Source organism: Drosophila tropicalis, unplaced genomic scaffold (genome assembly GCF_018151085.1).
Source record: "Drosophila tropicalis isolate 14030-0801.00 unplaced genomic scaffold, ASM1815108v1 contig_4, whole genome shotgun sequence".
In the NCBI taxonomy this organism is placed as follows: Eukaryota; Metazoa; Arthropoda; class Insecta; order Diptera; family Drosophilidae; genus Drosophila; species Drosophila tropicalis.
This window is the reverse complement of record NW_027172862.1, coordinates 1,531,741-1,547,780: the sequence shown is the minus strand read 5'-3', so window position 1 is coordinate 1,547,780 and position 16,040 is coordinate 1,531,741. Positions and strand designations below refer to the sequence as shown.

General features: G+C 36.2%; 3 protein-coding genes across 3 annotated transcripts; 2 read left to right on the top strand and 1 right to left on the bottom strand.

Annotated features, from left to right (window-relative positions):
* Positions 1-828: 828 nt before the first annotated feature.
* On the top strand, positions 829-1,394 carry LOC137573401 (venom allergen-1-like). The gene is made up of 2 exons (XM_068285337.1): positions 829-1,091; positions 1,163-1,394. The coding sequence occupies exons 1-2, from the start codon at positions 829-831 to the stop codon at positions 1,392-1,394; spliced, it is 495 nt and encodes a 164-aa protein (XP_068141438.1).
* A 6,342-nt stretch (positions 1,395-7,736) lies between these two features.
* LOC137573313 (venom allergen-1-like) lies at positions 7,737-8,782 on the top strand. Its single transcript, XM_068285240.1, has 2 exons — positions 7,737-7,899; positions 7,964-8,782. The coding sequence occupies exons 1-2, from the start codon at positions 7,765-7,767 to the stop codon at positions 8,618-8,620; spliced, it is 792 nt and encodes a 263-aa protein (XP_068141341.1). The 5' UTR covers positions 7,737-7,764; the 3' UTR covers positions 8,621-8,782.
* A 1,016-nt stretch (positions 8,783-9,798) lies between these two features.
* LOC137573314 (venom allergen-1-like) lies at positions 9,799-10,692 on the bottom strand. Its single transcript, XM_068285241.1, has 2 exons — positions 10,158-10,692; positions 9,799-10,092 (listed from the first exon to the last, which is right to left on the bottom strand). Exons 1-2 carry the CDS (start codon positions 10,679-10,681, stop codon positions 9,846-9,848), a joined length of 771 nt encoding a protein of 256 aa, XP_068141342.1. The 5' UTR covers positions 10,682-10,692; the 3' UTR covers positions 9,799-9,845.
* Between the last annotated feature and the right edge of the window lie 5,348 nt (positions 10,693-16,040).

Here is a 16,040-nt window from a genome sequence, read left to right as displayed (position 1 = left end):
AATAGGATAAGATGGGAATGGGATAAGCTGGGGATGTCCCAATTTCAAGGATGAACAATCGTCACTTCCATTGAACTTCTATGTAGAAGAACTTACTCATTTTCCTTGCTGATGTCTTGGCAAAAACAATTCTCAATAAAGTACTTTAGATTTTTATTAAAATTGAAAATAATTGTAGAACTTCTATAAAAAGGAATGAAAATATTGCATTAGATTGAGAATCCAAGCATTTCAAACTGAATTGAAATTAAAATTAAATCCCCTTAATTTGAATAAAATAATAATAAAAAAAAAACATATTTAAACATTTGGCATAAAAACTTTGTTAAAAATTTGTTGATAAATATTTGAGGTGATTAAACAATAGTCTTTAATTAAATATTTAGTGTACACGCTTGCTGAACTTTCTATTGAGAGGCCATATGTTGGTAAGTATCTTTGCCTATATAAGCCAGAAACGATCATTAACTTATTTTAGCGCCAAGAAAAGATGTTTCAATTCGGTTACGGTCCCCTAGTCTGCTGCTTCTTTAGCCTGCTGTTGGCTTTGGTAGAGGCCACCAACTATTGCTCCCCCTCTTTATGCAGCGGTTCCACGAATATTGGCTGCAACAACAATGGAGTGAGATTCCCTTTTACCAAAGAGAAATAATAAACTGATTGTCACTTGTCCTTTCACAGGCCTGGTCATCCAATTGTCCCACAAGTCCTGCTCCTGTGGCTGTGACTTTTAACAAAGCGCGCAGAAACCAAATCCTGAAAGCTCATAATGTCAGAAGAAATAAAATAGCCGGCGGCAAGTTGACAGGCTATAAGCCGGCCAAAAGAATGGCCACCATGCGTTGGAATGCCGAATTGGCCAAATTGGCCCTGCTCAATGTGAAACAGTGTGAAATGCAGCACGATGCCTGCCACAATACGGATACATTTAGGGCCAGTGGCCAGAATTTGGCTATATATGGTTATTCTGGAGCCAGATCGAGCAAGACAACAGCTCAATTGGTCACAGCTTCCATTCAAATGTGGTGGAATGAGTATAAGGATGCCAATATGTCGCTAATCAAGAAATATCCTAGCAACTACTCAGGACCGTAAGTGAAATTAAGTGATAATCTATTCCAATTCACCTCACTCTCCCTCTCTCTCTCTCTCACTCTCATAGACAAATTGGTCATTTCACTGCCATGGCCCAAGAGAAGAATACCCATTTGGGTTGCGCTGCTGTTAAGTTCGAGAACTCAATGAATTGGTTCCTGATGGCATGTAATTATGCCACCACCAATTGGGTGGGTCAACCTGTCTATCAACAAGGAACTGCTGCATCTGGTTGCAATACAGGCAAAAATGATAATTATACAAATTTGTGTAAAATAGCCGAGAAATACGATGTGTAAAAAAAAAGTCAATACATATATAAATAATTGTCTAAAATCTTAAATTGTTATTATCTTTGCAATGTTTGTTTTAACTAGTCGATTGTTCTAATGAACTTCCCAAAGATGTTTATAAAATATTACATAGTATCCTTCATCTACATACATCCATCCATCCATAAAGAGTATAAATTTACTTTGAATTCAATTCGGGAAATTCTTAACAACTTCTAACTTTGCGAATCTGTCACTTTAAGAGATTTTCGAATATAATGTCTCCATTTTAATGGTTTTAAATTTACTCTTGAATCTTAGTCACATTAATTATCAAGTAATCATTTGAAGCACAACAAGCTAGAGAAGAACAAGAACAGAAAAGTATTTCAATAAGCCATAACTTCATGAATTCTTTGTTGGAGAATTTTTAAATCTCATGTCTTGATTTTGAAGTCAAACCGCATTTAAAGCTCGAAAACTCAATCTGTTTAGCCACTTTCGCACAATTGAGATGAAATTAATTTGTTTTAATATTGATATATAACTTTTCAATAAAGGTTAGTTTAAAAATAATTGAACAAATTTTTTAAAAATGTAAGTTTTTAAAAATTTTTCATTCATGTCCTTACTTTTACACAGGAAAATGAGCTAAAAAATCTACATTTTGGTTTTTTTGGCCCCGCCTTGTTTTAATCCGACACTGCCAAGTATGAGTAAAGTGATGAAGTGTATGTTGTTTATACATTTGGTCTATCTTTTAGAACAGGGTAAATATTTAATAACAAGTGTTTTTTTTTTTTTTATTTGTTTTTCGATTTTTCCCTGGTTCATATTTTTATTGTGAATGGCAATACAAAATAATTTATTATTTATTTAATAATTTTTTAGAAAAAAAAAACGGAAACTAAAGTTTCAAATGAAAGGCCAAAGAGTAAAAATCTAAAGGTTTAACTCAAACATTAAATATATACAATCGATGACCTGGGCCTACTCAGGCTAGCTGAATAGCTAAAAGGTCGACCCAGCACGCTCTATAGAAACCGCCTCGAAGCTCATCCGAATCCCTTAGCCAATGATTTGGCCGGCAACACCTCCAGGCGTAGGCTAAAGCGTCTGCATCCTTTGGGCAGACGACCAACACCGATATTATAAGTACTATATCCTAAGTGGTAAACTATCAACCTTTACAAGCACTGGCAACTAAGGGCTTCGCCTTAGACGAAAACTACATCCATACACTAGCCTGGAATTCGAACCCGGATCCTCGTTGTTCAGCTGACTAAATGACTGGGCCACTTATTGTTAGACAACTCATCTACCAAGGACTGCATGACTCAATTTATAAAGCTCAAATTCGTTATAAAAGCTGTCTAAAGCTGAGACAACATAATTAACATATTAATACCAGAAGCAGAAGCACAAAGTTTCTGTAAAATATATCAACTTTTCGTACCAAGCTAGAACTAACTATTTTATGATATAGATATTCGATTTTACCTAATTTTAATACATTTATTATGATGAAAAATGTTGAAAAAAAACACACACAGAAATTATTGAGCGTATTGAAAACTTTCTTTTAGCATTTATCAACAATTTCGTCATCTTAAATATTCTCTTTTAATCAAGTTTCAAATTTCTTGATTTTTGGCTTTTAAAAAACGCTAAATATTACCTCATATTGAAATGAATTAAATTAAATAAATTATTAAAAACAAATATTTAACTAAATTGAATGAATTCCTAATGCAAACAAAAACTCAATGCTCTAGGGGGAATTGGAACTGCTGCCTAATGAGATTTTTTTTTAAATAAATACAATTTTAGTTTTCAAAAATGTTGTTCATTCAATATCATAAAATTTAGTATATTTTCTTTACTAGAAAAGTATTTTAGAGATATTTAGATTTTTCATTATCTTTGCGAGAGTAGGAAATTCTTAATAAATTGGAAGCAAATTTATTAATTCTAATATTTATAAAATAGAAATATAGTTCTATTCGGATTTTCTCTGACTTTTTGCGACCAAAATTTAAGCTTCAAACTAATGAGTTTTTAAAGAGAACATTGAAATTACAGGAAAGCGATTCGAATGGTTAAAAATTTACTTTTGTTTTCAGTTATAAAAAATAGAAAAATCCAAAGCTCAATAAATAAATAAAGAGTAAAGTTTTTCGATTAAAATTCATTTTCCTTAATCGCTGATGAATTCGTTAAATATAATACCAGATCAGCTAAGATATCTTAATTGACTTGACTAACGACTTGGCTGAGAGTTAAAGATTTGTCCCATCTAACAATATCTTTAGGAAAATATCTCTCATAGATTCGGTTAACTTTTTATTTGCAATAATTAAAGCTTATAAACTTCTGATTCGCTGCAGAGAGAAGTATATTTCGAATTCTTGCCTTTGGTGCAACCGGAGGCTGCTGAGCCGCTCTCATAGACAGGTAGTCCCACATAATTGGTGGTGGCATAATTGCAGGTCATTAGGAACATGTTGAAACCATTCTTAAGATACTTGGCGGCGGCACAGCCCACAGCCGTATTCTTCTCCAGACTCATGCCGGTGAAATGACCAATTTGCCTGCCAGTTCGAAAGGAGGTTGAAAAGAAGCATGTGTGATTTGGGATATATGTATATCCACTTAACACTTACGGTCCACTGTAGCCAGAGGGATACTTATCCATATACGCCTGCTTGCAGTCCTTGTATTCATTCCACCACATGTCAATGCTGGTAGAGGCCAGCCATGCATTGCTGATGCCTGAATTGGCCGTACCGGAATAGCCATAGAATGCAATATTCTGACCACTTGCACGGAATTGATTTGTATTCCGGCATGCGTCGTGCTTCATCTCACACTGCTTTGTATTGAGGGCGGCCAGTTTGGCCAATTCGTCGTTCCAGCGCATAGTGGCCATACGTTTGGCCGCCTTGTAGCCAGATAATTTGCCGCCAGCCAAAGTATTTCTCATCGTATTATGCTTATCCAAAATGGTTGCCCTTTCGGCCGCATTGAAGGTGACTGCCACTGGTGCCGGACTCTTGGGACAGTTCGAGGACCAAGCCTAATCGAATGAAGCGCCCTAACTCAATGATTTCATTGTGAATCATAGACGGATTAAACTTACTCCATTATTGTTGCAGGCTATATTCTTGGAGGTTCCGCATAATGCCTTATCGCAATAATTAGAAGTTTGTCCCATGGCCAACAAAATGCAAGAGCCAAACATTATAACAGCACTTTGCCACATCATTTCTCTTCTTTTAGTCTTCACTAATTTATGCCAAAATGTCTATCCTTTATATACCATAATGCGTACCCGATGGGCGTACTTCTAATGGTTTCTTAGCTGAGTTGCATAATGAAGAAATATAAATATAAACTAAATATTTGTTTGGATGAAATAAATATTTGATTCCGACTCCATTCACTTTTATTTAAGCGACACGCGCTCGAAAAAATGAGCTAAAGAAACATGAAATCTGTCCAAAAAGCAAGAAATAAAGCGAAACTATAAATTCTCAAGGTCAAGCAAGGATAAACAATGAAAAAGAAAGTGATCTTTGCCAGCTCAATGAATCCCAATTAATCTGACAATTCCAAAATATATTTTTTTAAGTCATGAAGATCTAATAAATAATGTGAATATAAATGAAATTGTTGAAAGTTTTAGATGTTTCCTTTTCATAGAGTCATAAACAGGACTAGCAGGATTAGCTAAGGACTACGGGATAGCAGGAGTTGTTAAAAAATTGTTGATTAGTGAAACTTATCAAATTTTTTATTGCGGTTCTAGGCAAAATACGTAAATTGACAAAAATTTAACTTGAAAATTTCTGAAAATTCTCAAAAACTCGTAACTTTGGAACCCAAATTGCCAAATTGATAAGATGATATATCTTTTTAATGTTTTAAAGTTCTGAAATTAAATGATTAATTTTCCAGTTTCCAAGCATTTGATGTTATTTTAAAATATGCTGAATTCCGATTGACCTGACTTATCACCATATGATTGTGGTTAGAAATTGACTAAAATATGAGATGATAAAATGTATGGGAAAATTCGGAAAAATTCTTTAGTTTTGCGAATAATTTTTGACCTATTTTCATTCACTTTCAAACTGGAAAGTAATCTTCTACAGGCCCCGCGCTAACGAAGTCCGGCACTGGCCATAAATAATGTAAAAATGTTTTGGAATTCCAACTAAAGCAAAATAGAAAACCAGTTAAAAATAATTGTTTAATTTGAAATTTAACCGATTTGAACTTACTTTTAAATAATACTCCACAAAATATTCTAATAAATGTCATTTGGCAAAGTGAAATCGTTTTTCGATTGTTTGGAAGGGAAGTTATGATTCTGCATTGAATTGACATTTTGTTTTCCATTTAGAAAATTGTTGTTTTTTTTCATTTTCAACTTTGTTTTGTCTTTAGGTAAATATTGTTCAACGCTTTCTGCTTTGCTCTTAAATCTTTTAAAAGTTAAAGCCCAAAAACATATGGCATAATTTGAATTGTGTGTGTGTGTTTTTTAGGTCAATATTTGTACAGACATTTGAAGAACAAGATGTCAACATGTTGATTACTTGTTGATCAATGAGATATAAAGAGACAAATTATGTTTATTTGAAAGAAAAAAATAATAATAATTAAACATTAAAGCGTTCACTAACACTACATAGAGATCTAAAATTATTATTTCTGCCTCTAAGGCAACCGGATGCAGGATTTCCCACTTGATAAACAGGTTGACCCACCCAATTGGTGGTGGCATAATTGCAGGCCAGAAGGAACCAATTCATTGAATCTTTTACAAAAAAGGAAGCAGCACAGCCACAATGAGTATTATTTGCCTGGGCCATGGCAGTAAAATGACCGATTTGTCTGAGAAAGGAGATAGGAGAATTGTTTTCATGAATCACAAAGGATTGAAATGGAAACCCCATCTGAAAGAAAAACCTCTCTCAATCGATAAAAGAATTAACACATAACAATATGAGGAGCATAAGGAAGCAATCTCTAGGCTGACTTGGGCCCTACTTGGAGCTCTTAGGGACTAAAATCATCTTTTAGAATTCAACAGGCCATTGCTTTCACTCTCCTCACTTCTCCAAATCACCCATCACCCATCATTATTATCCTTACAAAACATAAACTTACGGTCCACTGTGATTGCTGGGATATCTATTGATTATATTCATACTGGCATCTCTATACTCATTCCACCACATTTCCATTGAAATGTTTATCAACTGTGCAATGGTTCGTCGCGATCGTGCTCCAGAATAACCATATATAGCCAGATTCTGACCACTTCCCCGAAAAGTATCCGTATTGCGACAGGCATCGTGTCTCATCTCACATTGTCGCACATTGAGCAAGGCCAATTGAGCCAACTCGTTATCCCAACGCATTGTTGCCATACGTCTGGCCGATCTGTAGCCATTTAAATTTCCACCTGCTATTTGATTCCTTCGAACATTATGACCTAAAACAATTTGATTGCGATGGGCTTCATTGAAATTGATGGCCAATGGTTCTGAGGGTGCTCTAGGACATGCAGATGACCAGGCCTGTAAGAGTATTGGTTGGTCGTTTTCACAATTTACGATGATTCTTTGCCACTTACACCCAAATTATTACAGGCTATATGTTGTCTACGGCCACACAATGATCTGGCGCAATAATCCAAGGTAATACTCAAGTTGGGTATCGCCAGGTAACTGAGTAAAAGAACAGACAGTAGCCACATTTTGTCACTTGTTGCCCAGAAAACGTTGCAAGTGGCTTCTTTTATAGCCACAAATTGAAAGGGAATAATACATTTAACAATTTCATTTATTGTTTTCAACTTCATGCAGTGGAAAATTTCCCATGCAAAAAGGAAAAATCAGAGGTTCGGTTCTGGCTGGCTTTAATGTTTCCATATGCATAATTAAATATTCTTTTAACTATTTGACATGAGCAGCTGAATAATTTTTCCTGTTGTTTGTCAAGCTACTCAATTGTTTAAACATTTGCTCAATGCACGTGGATGGATGCGCTTCACTTTCCGCCTGGTTACAAAAAAAGTTTGATTAGGTGTATATTCGAGAGTATTGGCGGGATAATGTTTATCCATATGATGTTTTGATTCAATCGAATGACGTCTACCGCCATGTTATTGTTGTTGTTGTTGTTGTTGATGGATTACACAGCAGCCAACAAATTAGCAATAGCAATACCCTGAACAGCGACAAAGATAGAGCGTCGAGAAGAGGGTAAATATTTAATCAAATGTTGATAAACAATTTAGATAAAATGGAGCAGAAAAAAAGTTCCCCCTCCAATATAAGGGCGAGCGTGGAGTTTAAGTAATTAGCACTTGTTTTGCAGTAGAGCAATGAGCAACATCTTGTGGAATATTTTGGGCATCGTTGTGGCCATTGTGGCCCTACAAATGAATGTGGCACAGGCTACAGATTATTGTAAGAAATCCTGCGGTGGCACCAAGAATATCGGTTGCGATAACAGTGGGGTAAGTCTGCAACTTACTTCTATCCATGTAAAGAGATGGTTTCTCATTATATTCTCCCCCATAGGCCTGGGGTTCCAGTTGTCCCAAAGATGCTGCCTTAGTTACACTCACTGCTGCGGATAAGGCCGCCATTGTGTCAAGAACGAATGAATATCGTAATTTCATTGCCGGCGGATTAAATGCAAATCTAAGTGCGGCCTGTCGCATGGCTACGATCAAGTGGAACGATGAATTGGCCAATCTGGCTGCTCTCAATGTCCGCAGTTGTGTGATGGAACACGATGGCTGCCATAATACCGATGCCTTCGATTGGTCTGGCCAGGATTTGGCCTGGATGGGCTGGTATTCGCCGTTGAATGTAACCCATTATGTGCAATGGGGTGTCGACATGTGGTACGGTGAGCATGTCTATACCAAACAGGCCTATATCGATGCCTATCCAACGAATTACAATGGCCCGGTTATTGGACACTTCACTGTTTTGGTTTCGGATCGTAATACGGACATCGGTTGTGCCGCTTCCACCTTCTCGGTGAGTGGTCAATCCTATAAGGGTTTCCTCTTGGCCTGCAATTTTGCTGCCACCAATGTTGTGGGCATCAAAATGTACAACTCGTGTCCAAACAAACCGGCCTCCAAATGCACAACGGGCACAAACTCCGACTACAAATATCTATGCAGTGCCAAAGAGGTTTACGATGTCAATAATTTGTCCTATTAAAAACATCAACAGCATATGGCCAAATGTTATATATAATGCAGTAAATTAACTATATTGCATCTACTTGAACTTCCGCTAAAGAGGAGAAGGAAAAGTAATTTCAACAAAAAAGCAAAACAAAACCATGAATAAATAAAAACAATAAGAGAATTTATGAATCAACGGCAAGTTTTTATGGACTCTCTGTTAGCATACTAAAGATAAGATAAGGAAACACATGTAAACACACAAATAGCAACCGCATCGCTGTGTGGACCTTGTTTTGCAGAACTCTTAACCAGAATGGCGGTAAAGCAAAACAAAAAACAAAGGCCAAGCTCTTGGCCCAGACGGAAAATATATATTACATACATATATAGAATATATAGAACCGACCTACCCACATAAGTTAGTTTAAGCAATGCCAATTAATAAGCCATCTCATTACAAAATGCATTAGGACTATTATTTCGTGACACATTGAGCAGGCACGATCAACACGATGTATAACGAACTTCTTAATATTGAACCCTTGTGAGTTTCTAATCAATTGCCATTTATTCCACTGAGTCAAAAATATATGTGAAACTTCCGCACTGAATCCTCAATGATCTAGTAGTAGATTGCAATGATTCAGACAGATGACCAACTGAATGGACATGGCTATAGAAACATAACAAAAAATGTCATCTGCCCCTATTTACTCATTTTTGTTTAGATGAGTAAATCTATTACTTAAATGTAGAGACGATCGTTGCTACTAAGAGAAACTATAATATATTAGATAAAAAGTTTATATAATTACAAAAACCTCACCAAATAAGCATCTTCCTATCAGAGGGTAAAAAACAAAGAACTTGTGCTCACATCGCATTTGTTTATTATCACTAAGCCATATCTACCGGAAAATACTTTCCTTATTGTCCCAATTCAAGGAATTAACTAGAATAGGGCAATTGCAAGTGCTTTCCGCAGAATAATGTAATAATCTATGGGTCTAAAACATATACATACATATATTTATATAAATATTTGTATATCTTTCAACTGATAGCGATTCGCAGAATTGTTGCTTCAGGTTGCTTGTGATTCAAGCTAAAATATCGTTCCTTAACCTAGGCTGAGAACTGCGTAACTCACTTTATCAATATTCTCTGTCTAATTGTAAGTAATTGCCTAAGAAAAGACTTTGAATTGACTTTGCTTGAGTGTGCTCTAGTTTTGCTTTTTATTGGTTAATTTCTGTTTACCAACTGTTGACATCGTACCACTCATTGTTGGAGCAGAGATTACCAAATTCACCATTGCTGCCCGAGCTGCAGCCCTGTGCACCCCAATCGCAGGTGGAGTAAATTTGACGACCGATCATATTGGTGGTGGCATAGTTGCAGGCAACCAAAACCTGATTCCAGCCATCGCGATTATATCTGGCAGCAGCACAGCCCAGACGAGTATTCCTCTCGGACATCATGACAGTGAAGTGACCAATGGCACTATGAAAAAAGAATATATTGTTAGTCCAATGTCAGTTGACGGGGGCGCTGCTTCCTATTCTTACGGTCCACTGTAGCCTGATGGATAGCCACCTTCGATGATGCCGCTGTTGGAATTTTGAACCTCATCGAACCACATTTGGACACTGTTGTCCAGAATGTAACCCATATCGGGCAGATCACCCGAATAGGCCTGCCAGGCCAGATTTTGGCCAGAGTATTTGAAGGCATCGGTATTGTGGCAGCTATCGTGAATCATATTGCATTGACGGACATTCAGGGAAGCCAAATAGGCCAATTCATCGTCCCACTCCATGGTGGCCATGCGGCAGGCGGCATTATGATTGGAATCATAACCTCCGGCAATATAGTTGCGCTTGTCATTATGCGAATGAACAAATACCCACTTGTAGTCATCATTGATGTCAATCAACTCGGCATCACCGGGACAGTTGCTGTCCCACCAATTGCTATGACCACAAGCAATGTGATTGCCGCCATTGCAGACATCCCACGAACAGTAGTCGGTGGCCTGGGTAACAGTTACCGCCAGGAGAAGAGTTAATGCCACAGCCAGTGTCACTTTCATATTGAATAAGAAATCTATATATTCCATTATTTGGCCTATCGTACGAGCTTATATAGACGAAGCCAGCTTATCGTATACAACACAAGTGAATGGTAAATCATCTTCATTAATTCTCAACCATTGGACTTCATTGAAAAACTCTCTTATCTAATCATTTGCAACTCGTCCAAAGAAAAGTGGCAAGCAGTAAACAAAAGATTTATGACTATAAAACCAAAGAACGATTTCGTGAAGAATAAAAATGCGAACCCAATCCTTCAGACCCCAAAACAAGAACCACTTTCATTCTAAAATCAATCTTCTTAAGGCAGGTTAGTTTCTTGGGGTTTTTTTTCTCTGTCATTCCAGTGGGAAGAAGAAACATCTTTTTTAATTTTGTCTCTTATCTCCATGAATTTATGAGATATTTCCCCTCATATACTTGGCGCGTGTGTAATCAGAATATAATTACAATTTATTTCGGGCTACATTTTTCTTTCAGCCCCCCCCTCTCCCATCCGCCATCAATCTTTGGCGAATAATAATAACAAATTAATCAACGAATTGATAATTGATAATAAACATATGTATGTTTTTTTTTTCTTTTGAAAATTTCCTTTCCTGTGATCTTAGTTTTGAGGGCTTTTTGGACTAGTAAATTATTAAAAAGATAGACATATACGAGTTTCGATTACCCCAACTGAAGTACTTCAAAAATGGTTTACAAAAAAAATATATTGATTGAATTGTCTAAGAATATCAATATATGTAGATAGTAGATTAACCAGACTCGAGAGTACCAAAACCTAATAACAATAATAATAATGAAAACTTAGTCATCATTTATACATATAAAAGTTAACAAAGTGATTGCTAGTTTTTTAAGAAATAAAAATGCCAAGACTTACAAGGAAAACAAATTCTTAGTTCTTAGCTCTGCGTCTTAAGTTTTAATCCTGCCACACCGAAACTTCAATGCTAAAACTAGTTCTGAATTATAACTAAATGAAGAAAACAGAGCCTAAAGCTACATTCTACAGGGATGTGGAGCCTGCATTCTAACATATCTTTCGTTGTCCTGCTCTTAAAGTTCTTACTAGAATTAAGCTCTGGAGAATTAGTCTTTCACTCAAGGACAATGGCAAGGTTTTAGAACCGGCTCAAACCTCTTTGGGTTGAAATTTTGAGGGAAATATTTATGTAAATTTTGTTTTTGACCGTTTCATCAAATCGAATGGCAAATCACTTAACCAATGTGGACTACCTAGTGGATTATTTGATCTAAATGTCAATTGAACAATAAACGAAATCAAGTATTATGATTAAATCGGTAAATCTTTTTCTACCGGTTGCTAGAATTTTATTTGACGAAATCTTGTTGCTTCCCTTTTTTTTTTTTTTTGTTATTTTGGGGTGATGGGATGGGATTGGAAAGATTTTTCTCTTCTACATAATTCGAATGACAAGTTTTTCGGCAAGTGAAGGCAATGTATAAGCATATTGCTTCCGGCACTGCGACGTTCTGTGTATGCCGATAAGCGTCATCATCGTGGGAAGTTCCCCTTTAGAAGACAAGACCCCATTTTGCCCCCATCCCCACCGCATCTCTCAGTATTCTATGAGTCTGTCTGCTTTTGGCCCTGTCATTGTTGTTGTTGTTGTTGTTCCATGGCGAATTTGTCGTGAAATGTGTTTTGGTAATCAATTTATGTGTTCCGAACATTCGCCACGTTTTGAGTTTAGTTTCTTGGTGGTTTAACCACAGAGGAGCGTTAGCACCAACCGACCTAAGCCCCAAACCTCCCGTCTTTTGTGCTGGCTTGGGAACTTTAACTTTCACCTGGAAAATTCTCTTCCTTCCGACTGTTTTATCTCCCTCTCTCTCTCTCTATCTCTATCTCTCTCGGGTGGTTGTCTGTGTGCCATCTTCGCCTGTCGTACGTGAAAATGAAGCATTTTCCATTTGATGATAACAAAACATGTTTGGCATATTGATGAATGCCTCCAGAGAATTTTACTTCACCCCACAATTCTAGTATTTGCAGACAATGTATATATGTATATGTATATGGCCATTCTTCATTTCTAACCCCCCATCGTCCGTCTCCAGTCCACGACCCGACACGAAAGTCGGGCAGGCAGGCACTCATCGCCCTTGCGGCAAGGATTGGAATTAGGTGGCAGCATCCATTTTGCTCGATTTTAATGATGTGACTGACTGGCTGCCTGTCTGAATGAAACGTCAAGAAAGAAGACCACCAAAAAAATAAGAAATGTAGAGAAGGGGAGAAAAAACGCAACACAACACAAAAATTTACTTTTCCTTTTTCTTGGTTATTTTTCATATTTTTACTTAACTTTGCCAGAAAAAAGCCCTCAGCTTCAGCTACCATCTCGCAGGTCTTTTGCTCCATCTTCCAGCTCCTCCGCCTGTTTATTTATGCGTGCGCCGGCGTTTGTTTGCTTTGTGAATACGTGATGCACGTTTCACCAATGGTGAACCGATGTCGGTACGGCGCGCAGCCGGGGGAGCTGGGCAATGGAATGAGATCGCAAGATTGGGGCTACTCTTACAACATTTGCTTATGCCAACATGAAGTAATAAAAGAAAAAAAATAAAGGAACCCCTTACAAAAAATGTGTGTTGCTTTTTATTTGCCATTTTTCTCTCTTTCTGCCCCCACTCATCCATCCCTTCCCACGTTTGGGTTCGTTTCGTTTGCCTGTAATGAAAATAATAATCATAATTTCTCACTTCATTTGTTGCACAAATCGAAAATAAGCTGATGGAATTCCTGTGGATTTACGGCATTGAATTTTAATGAGAACTTAACGAGCACAAATACCACGAAGCACGCTCGATGGAAGCCCTTCTTCAGATTCTGTACATTGAGCCAAGGAAATGAGACCGATTTATAGTCCATATTTAGCTCTCTGGAACTGCGATTTGAGCTCAAGAGAAATATTTTTAATCTACATGAAATTAAGTTACAAGTTAAACACAATGGTTCAAAATTCTTTAAGTTAATGAATTTGTTTAGAGTAGTTTATAAACTTTCTTGAAAAACTTTTCATAATTTTGATGGAATTCAATTGCCACAAAACTTACTAGGGTCATATGAATTATGACAATTTTAGGTAATAGAATATTTACCATTTAATTTAATATAACTAGTTCAGCTCTAAAGGATTCATAATTTAAAAAAGCAAAAACATAAGATTTCATCTTCTGGTTTTAATGGTTTGACTATGTTAGTCATCGGCTTCTAGTCCAGCGCCTGCTAAGAGATTTTTTAAGTAAATTTGAAAAATTCTGAAAATTTCTGTAAACAACTTTCAAAAGTGATTTTAATGCTTATTTAATTCAATTTTTAATTGGAATGTTAATTACGATAGCTAAAAAGTTATCTCTTTAAGCAAGACACAAATTCCAAAAAAAATTCATGAAGCTCTAATTTAATCAATTTTTGAAGTATTTCAAGCTTGACCAATGTCTTTAAATCTCTAATGAGAACTAACATTTTTGCCAATTTAGCAAACAAATTATGAAATTCTAATTCAATTGAGATGGAACTTTTTTAAAATCGGTCGAATATTGGACAAGTTAGATTGGAAAGTGCTCTTCCAAGTTTCACTACGACCCAAGAAACAGATCTTCTAACATCTAAGCACTAAAACAATTTCAAGAAAATAGTCAAAAAAGTTTAATAGAAATTAATAGAATTATTTCATTTGAAGTAGTTTTTTTTAAAACTAGAATTTTTTTAGATAGACTGAAACTTCTTTAATCATAAACTAAAAACATAAACTAATATAATGCAATACAATTGAAAAGTAAATGACTTAAATAGTGGCATTAATCTATAGAATCACGACTATAATTAATTTAACTCTTTAAAACCTTAATTGATTTCAATATTCTTAATATAAGTTAATATTCATTTCAGTTTTTTTTTTAATGTCTAATCAAATATATTATTTTGAATTTGATAAATCATATTAGGAATATCTATGTAAATAAAGATTTTCATTTCCATTTGCCATTTCGACAAGAGTTTTTCCAATTCAATAAATATTCATGATTTGAATTAAATAAAAATTCTTGAATAATTTTTTCATGTTGTAAATTGTTGAAATTCAATTATTGGCAAATTACAGAGAAAGAGGATGCACACCCATCCAGACTCACACACATACACACACACACACACACACAGTCACATGGCAATTTAAATTACCATCCAAGGTAATGTAATGTCTGTGTAGGTGTATTTGTGTGTGTGTGTGTGTGTGAGAGAGTTGTATCTATTTAAACGTTGCACAGGAAGCCATAAAAACTGTTGTTACCAGGAAGCAAAATGGAGACGACGCAAGCGGCGCCAACTTTTCCACAAAGATACGAATATGAGCGCGAATCCGCAACCGGTTCCGTGTCCATGTCCGTCTTCCCACCTTCACCCCTACCATTCAGCATTTGTATGTGCATATGTATGTATATCTGTTTTTCGCTTGAAAACCGCTTTAAGTCATCGTCATCATGGTCGTCATAGTGGTTGAAAGGGGGGCCCCTTTGGTTGTATTAGCATTTCACTTTAGCAAAGTTTATCGAAAGGCAATCATAAGCCAATTTATTAAAACGGACATGCAACAAAGTTTTGTGCCTCCTCTCATTCCCTCTCCAACCCGAGCAACTTTTGTAACTCTCCAAAAGGACTAAGTGGCAAGAAGAAACTGGAATGGGGCAAGACCAAAATCAGTCGAAAGGATGTTCAAAATTTGTAATGGAAGTAGAGGGTGAAGATGTAAGAGTTTAGATTATGGTCGGGGGGAGGTTTTTCAGGCAAAACATTCATTGCATACTTGTGGGAGCCAGTGTAAAAGCGAGACGACGACACACGCAGATAATTCAGTTGAAAAGAACACTTGCATACTTCTAGGTAAGCCAAGTTAAACTCTTAAGCAGACGTGAGACTGGAAGAAGTGAAGACACTTGGGTGGAAAATGTTTATTAACTTGGTCCACTCGAAAACTATTGTACAAATAAAATGACGAAGCTATTTAGCAGTTGCCACTTGTGTGTCTGTAGCAATTAGAAAAGTATAATCCAAATGTTGAAACAATTTTTCAAGCAGACAACCTCACAGCAGCACTCTCCCCCTTCCATCTGCTAAGAATTGAAAAATTAAATTAGCTGCCAAGTTGTGAGCCAATTTTCATTTCTGTTTTTGTGTTCTCTTCAGTTTTTCCCTCTACATACATGTGTTTTTTTTGTTAAGGTGATGTTGTTGTTAGTCAAGGATTTTCTTTCATTCATTCATTCATTTTCTGCCGTGTCGTTGACATGTTGAGTGTGGGTTTATATATGTTAATGTGTGTGTGT

Bases quoted from the DNA above. Each gene is read 5' to 3' on its own strand.
- LOC137573401 (XM_068285337.1), top strand. From the start codon at position 829: ATGGCCACCATGCGTTGGAATGCCGAATTGGCCAAATTGGCCCTGCTC. The intron at 1,092-1,162 runs GTAAGTGAAATT...TCACTCTCATAG, and splicing joins CCTAGCAACTACTCAGGACC to ACAAATTGGTCATTTCACTG.
- LOC137573313 (XM_068285240.1), top strand. From the start codon at position 7,765: ATGAGCAACATCTTGTGGAATATTTTGGGCATCGTTGTGGCCATTGTG. The intron at 7,900-7,963 runs GTAAGTCTGCAA...TCTCCCCCATAG, and splicing joins TCGGTTGCGATAACAGTGGG to GCCTGGGGTTCCAGTTGTCC.
- LOC137573314 (XM_068285241.1), bottom strand. From the start codon at position 10,681: ATGAAAGTGACACTGGCTGTGGCATTAACTCTTCTCCTGGCGGTAACT. The intron at 10,093-10,157 runs GTAAGAATAGGA...CTTTTTTCATAG, and splicing joins CCATCAGGCTACAGTGGACC to TGCCATTGGTCACTTCACTG.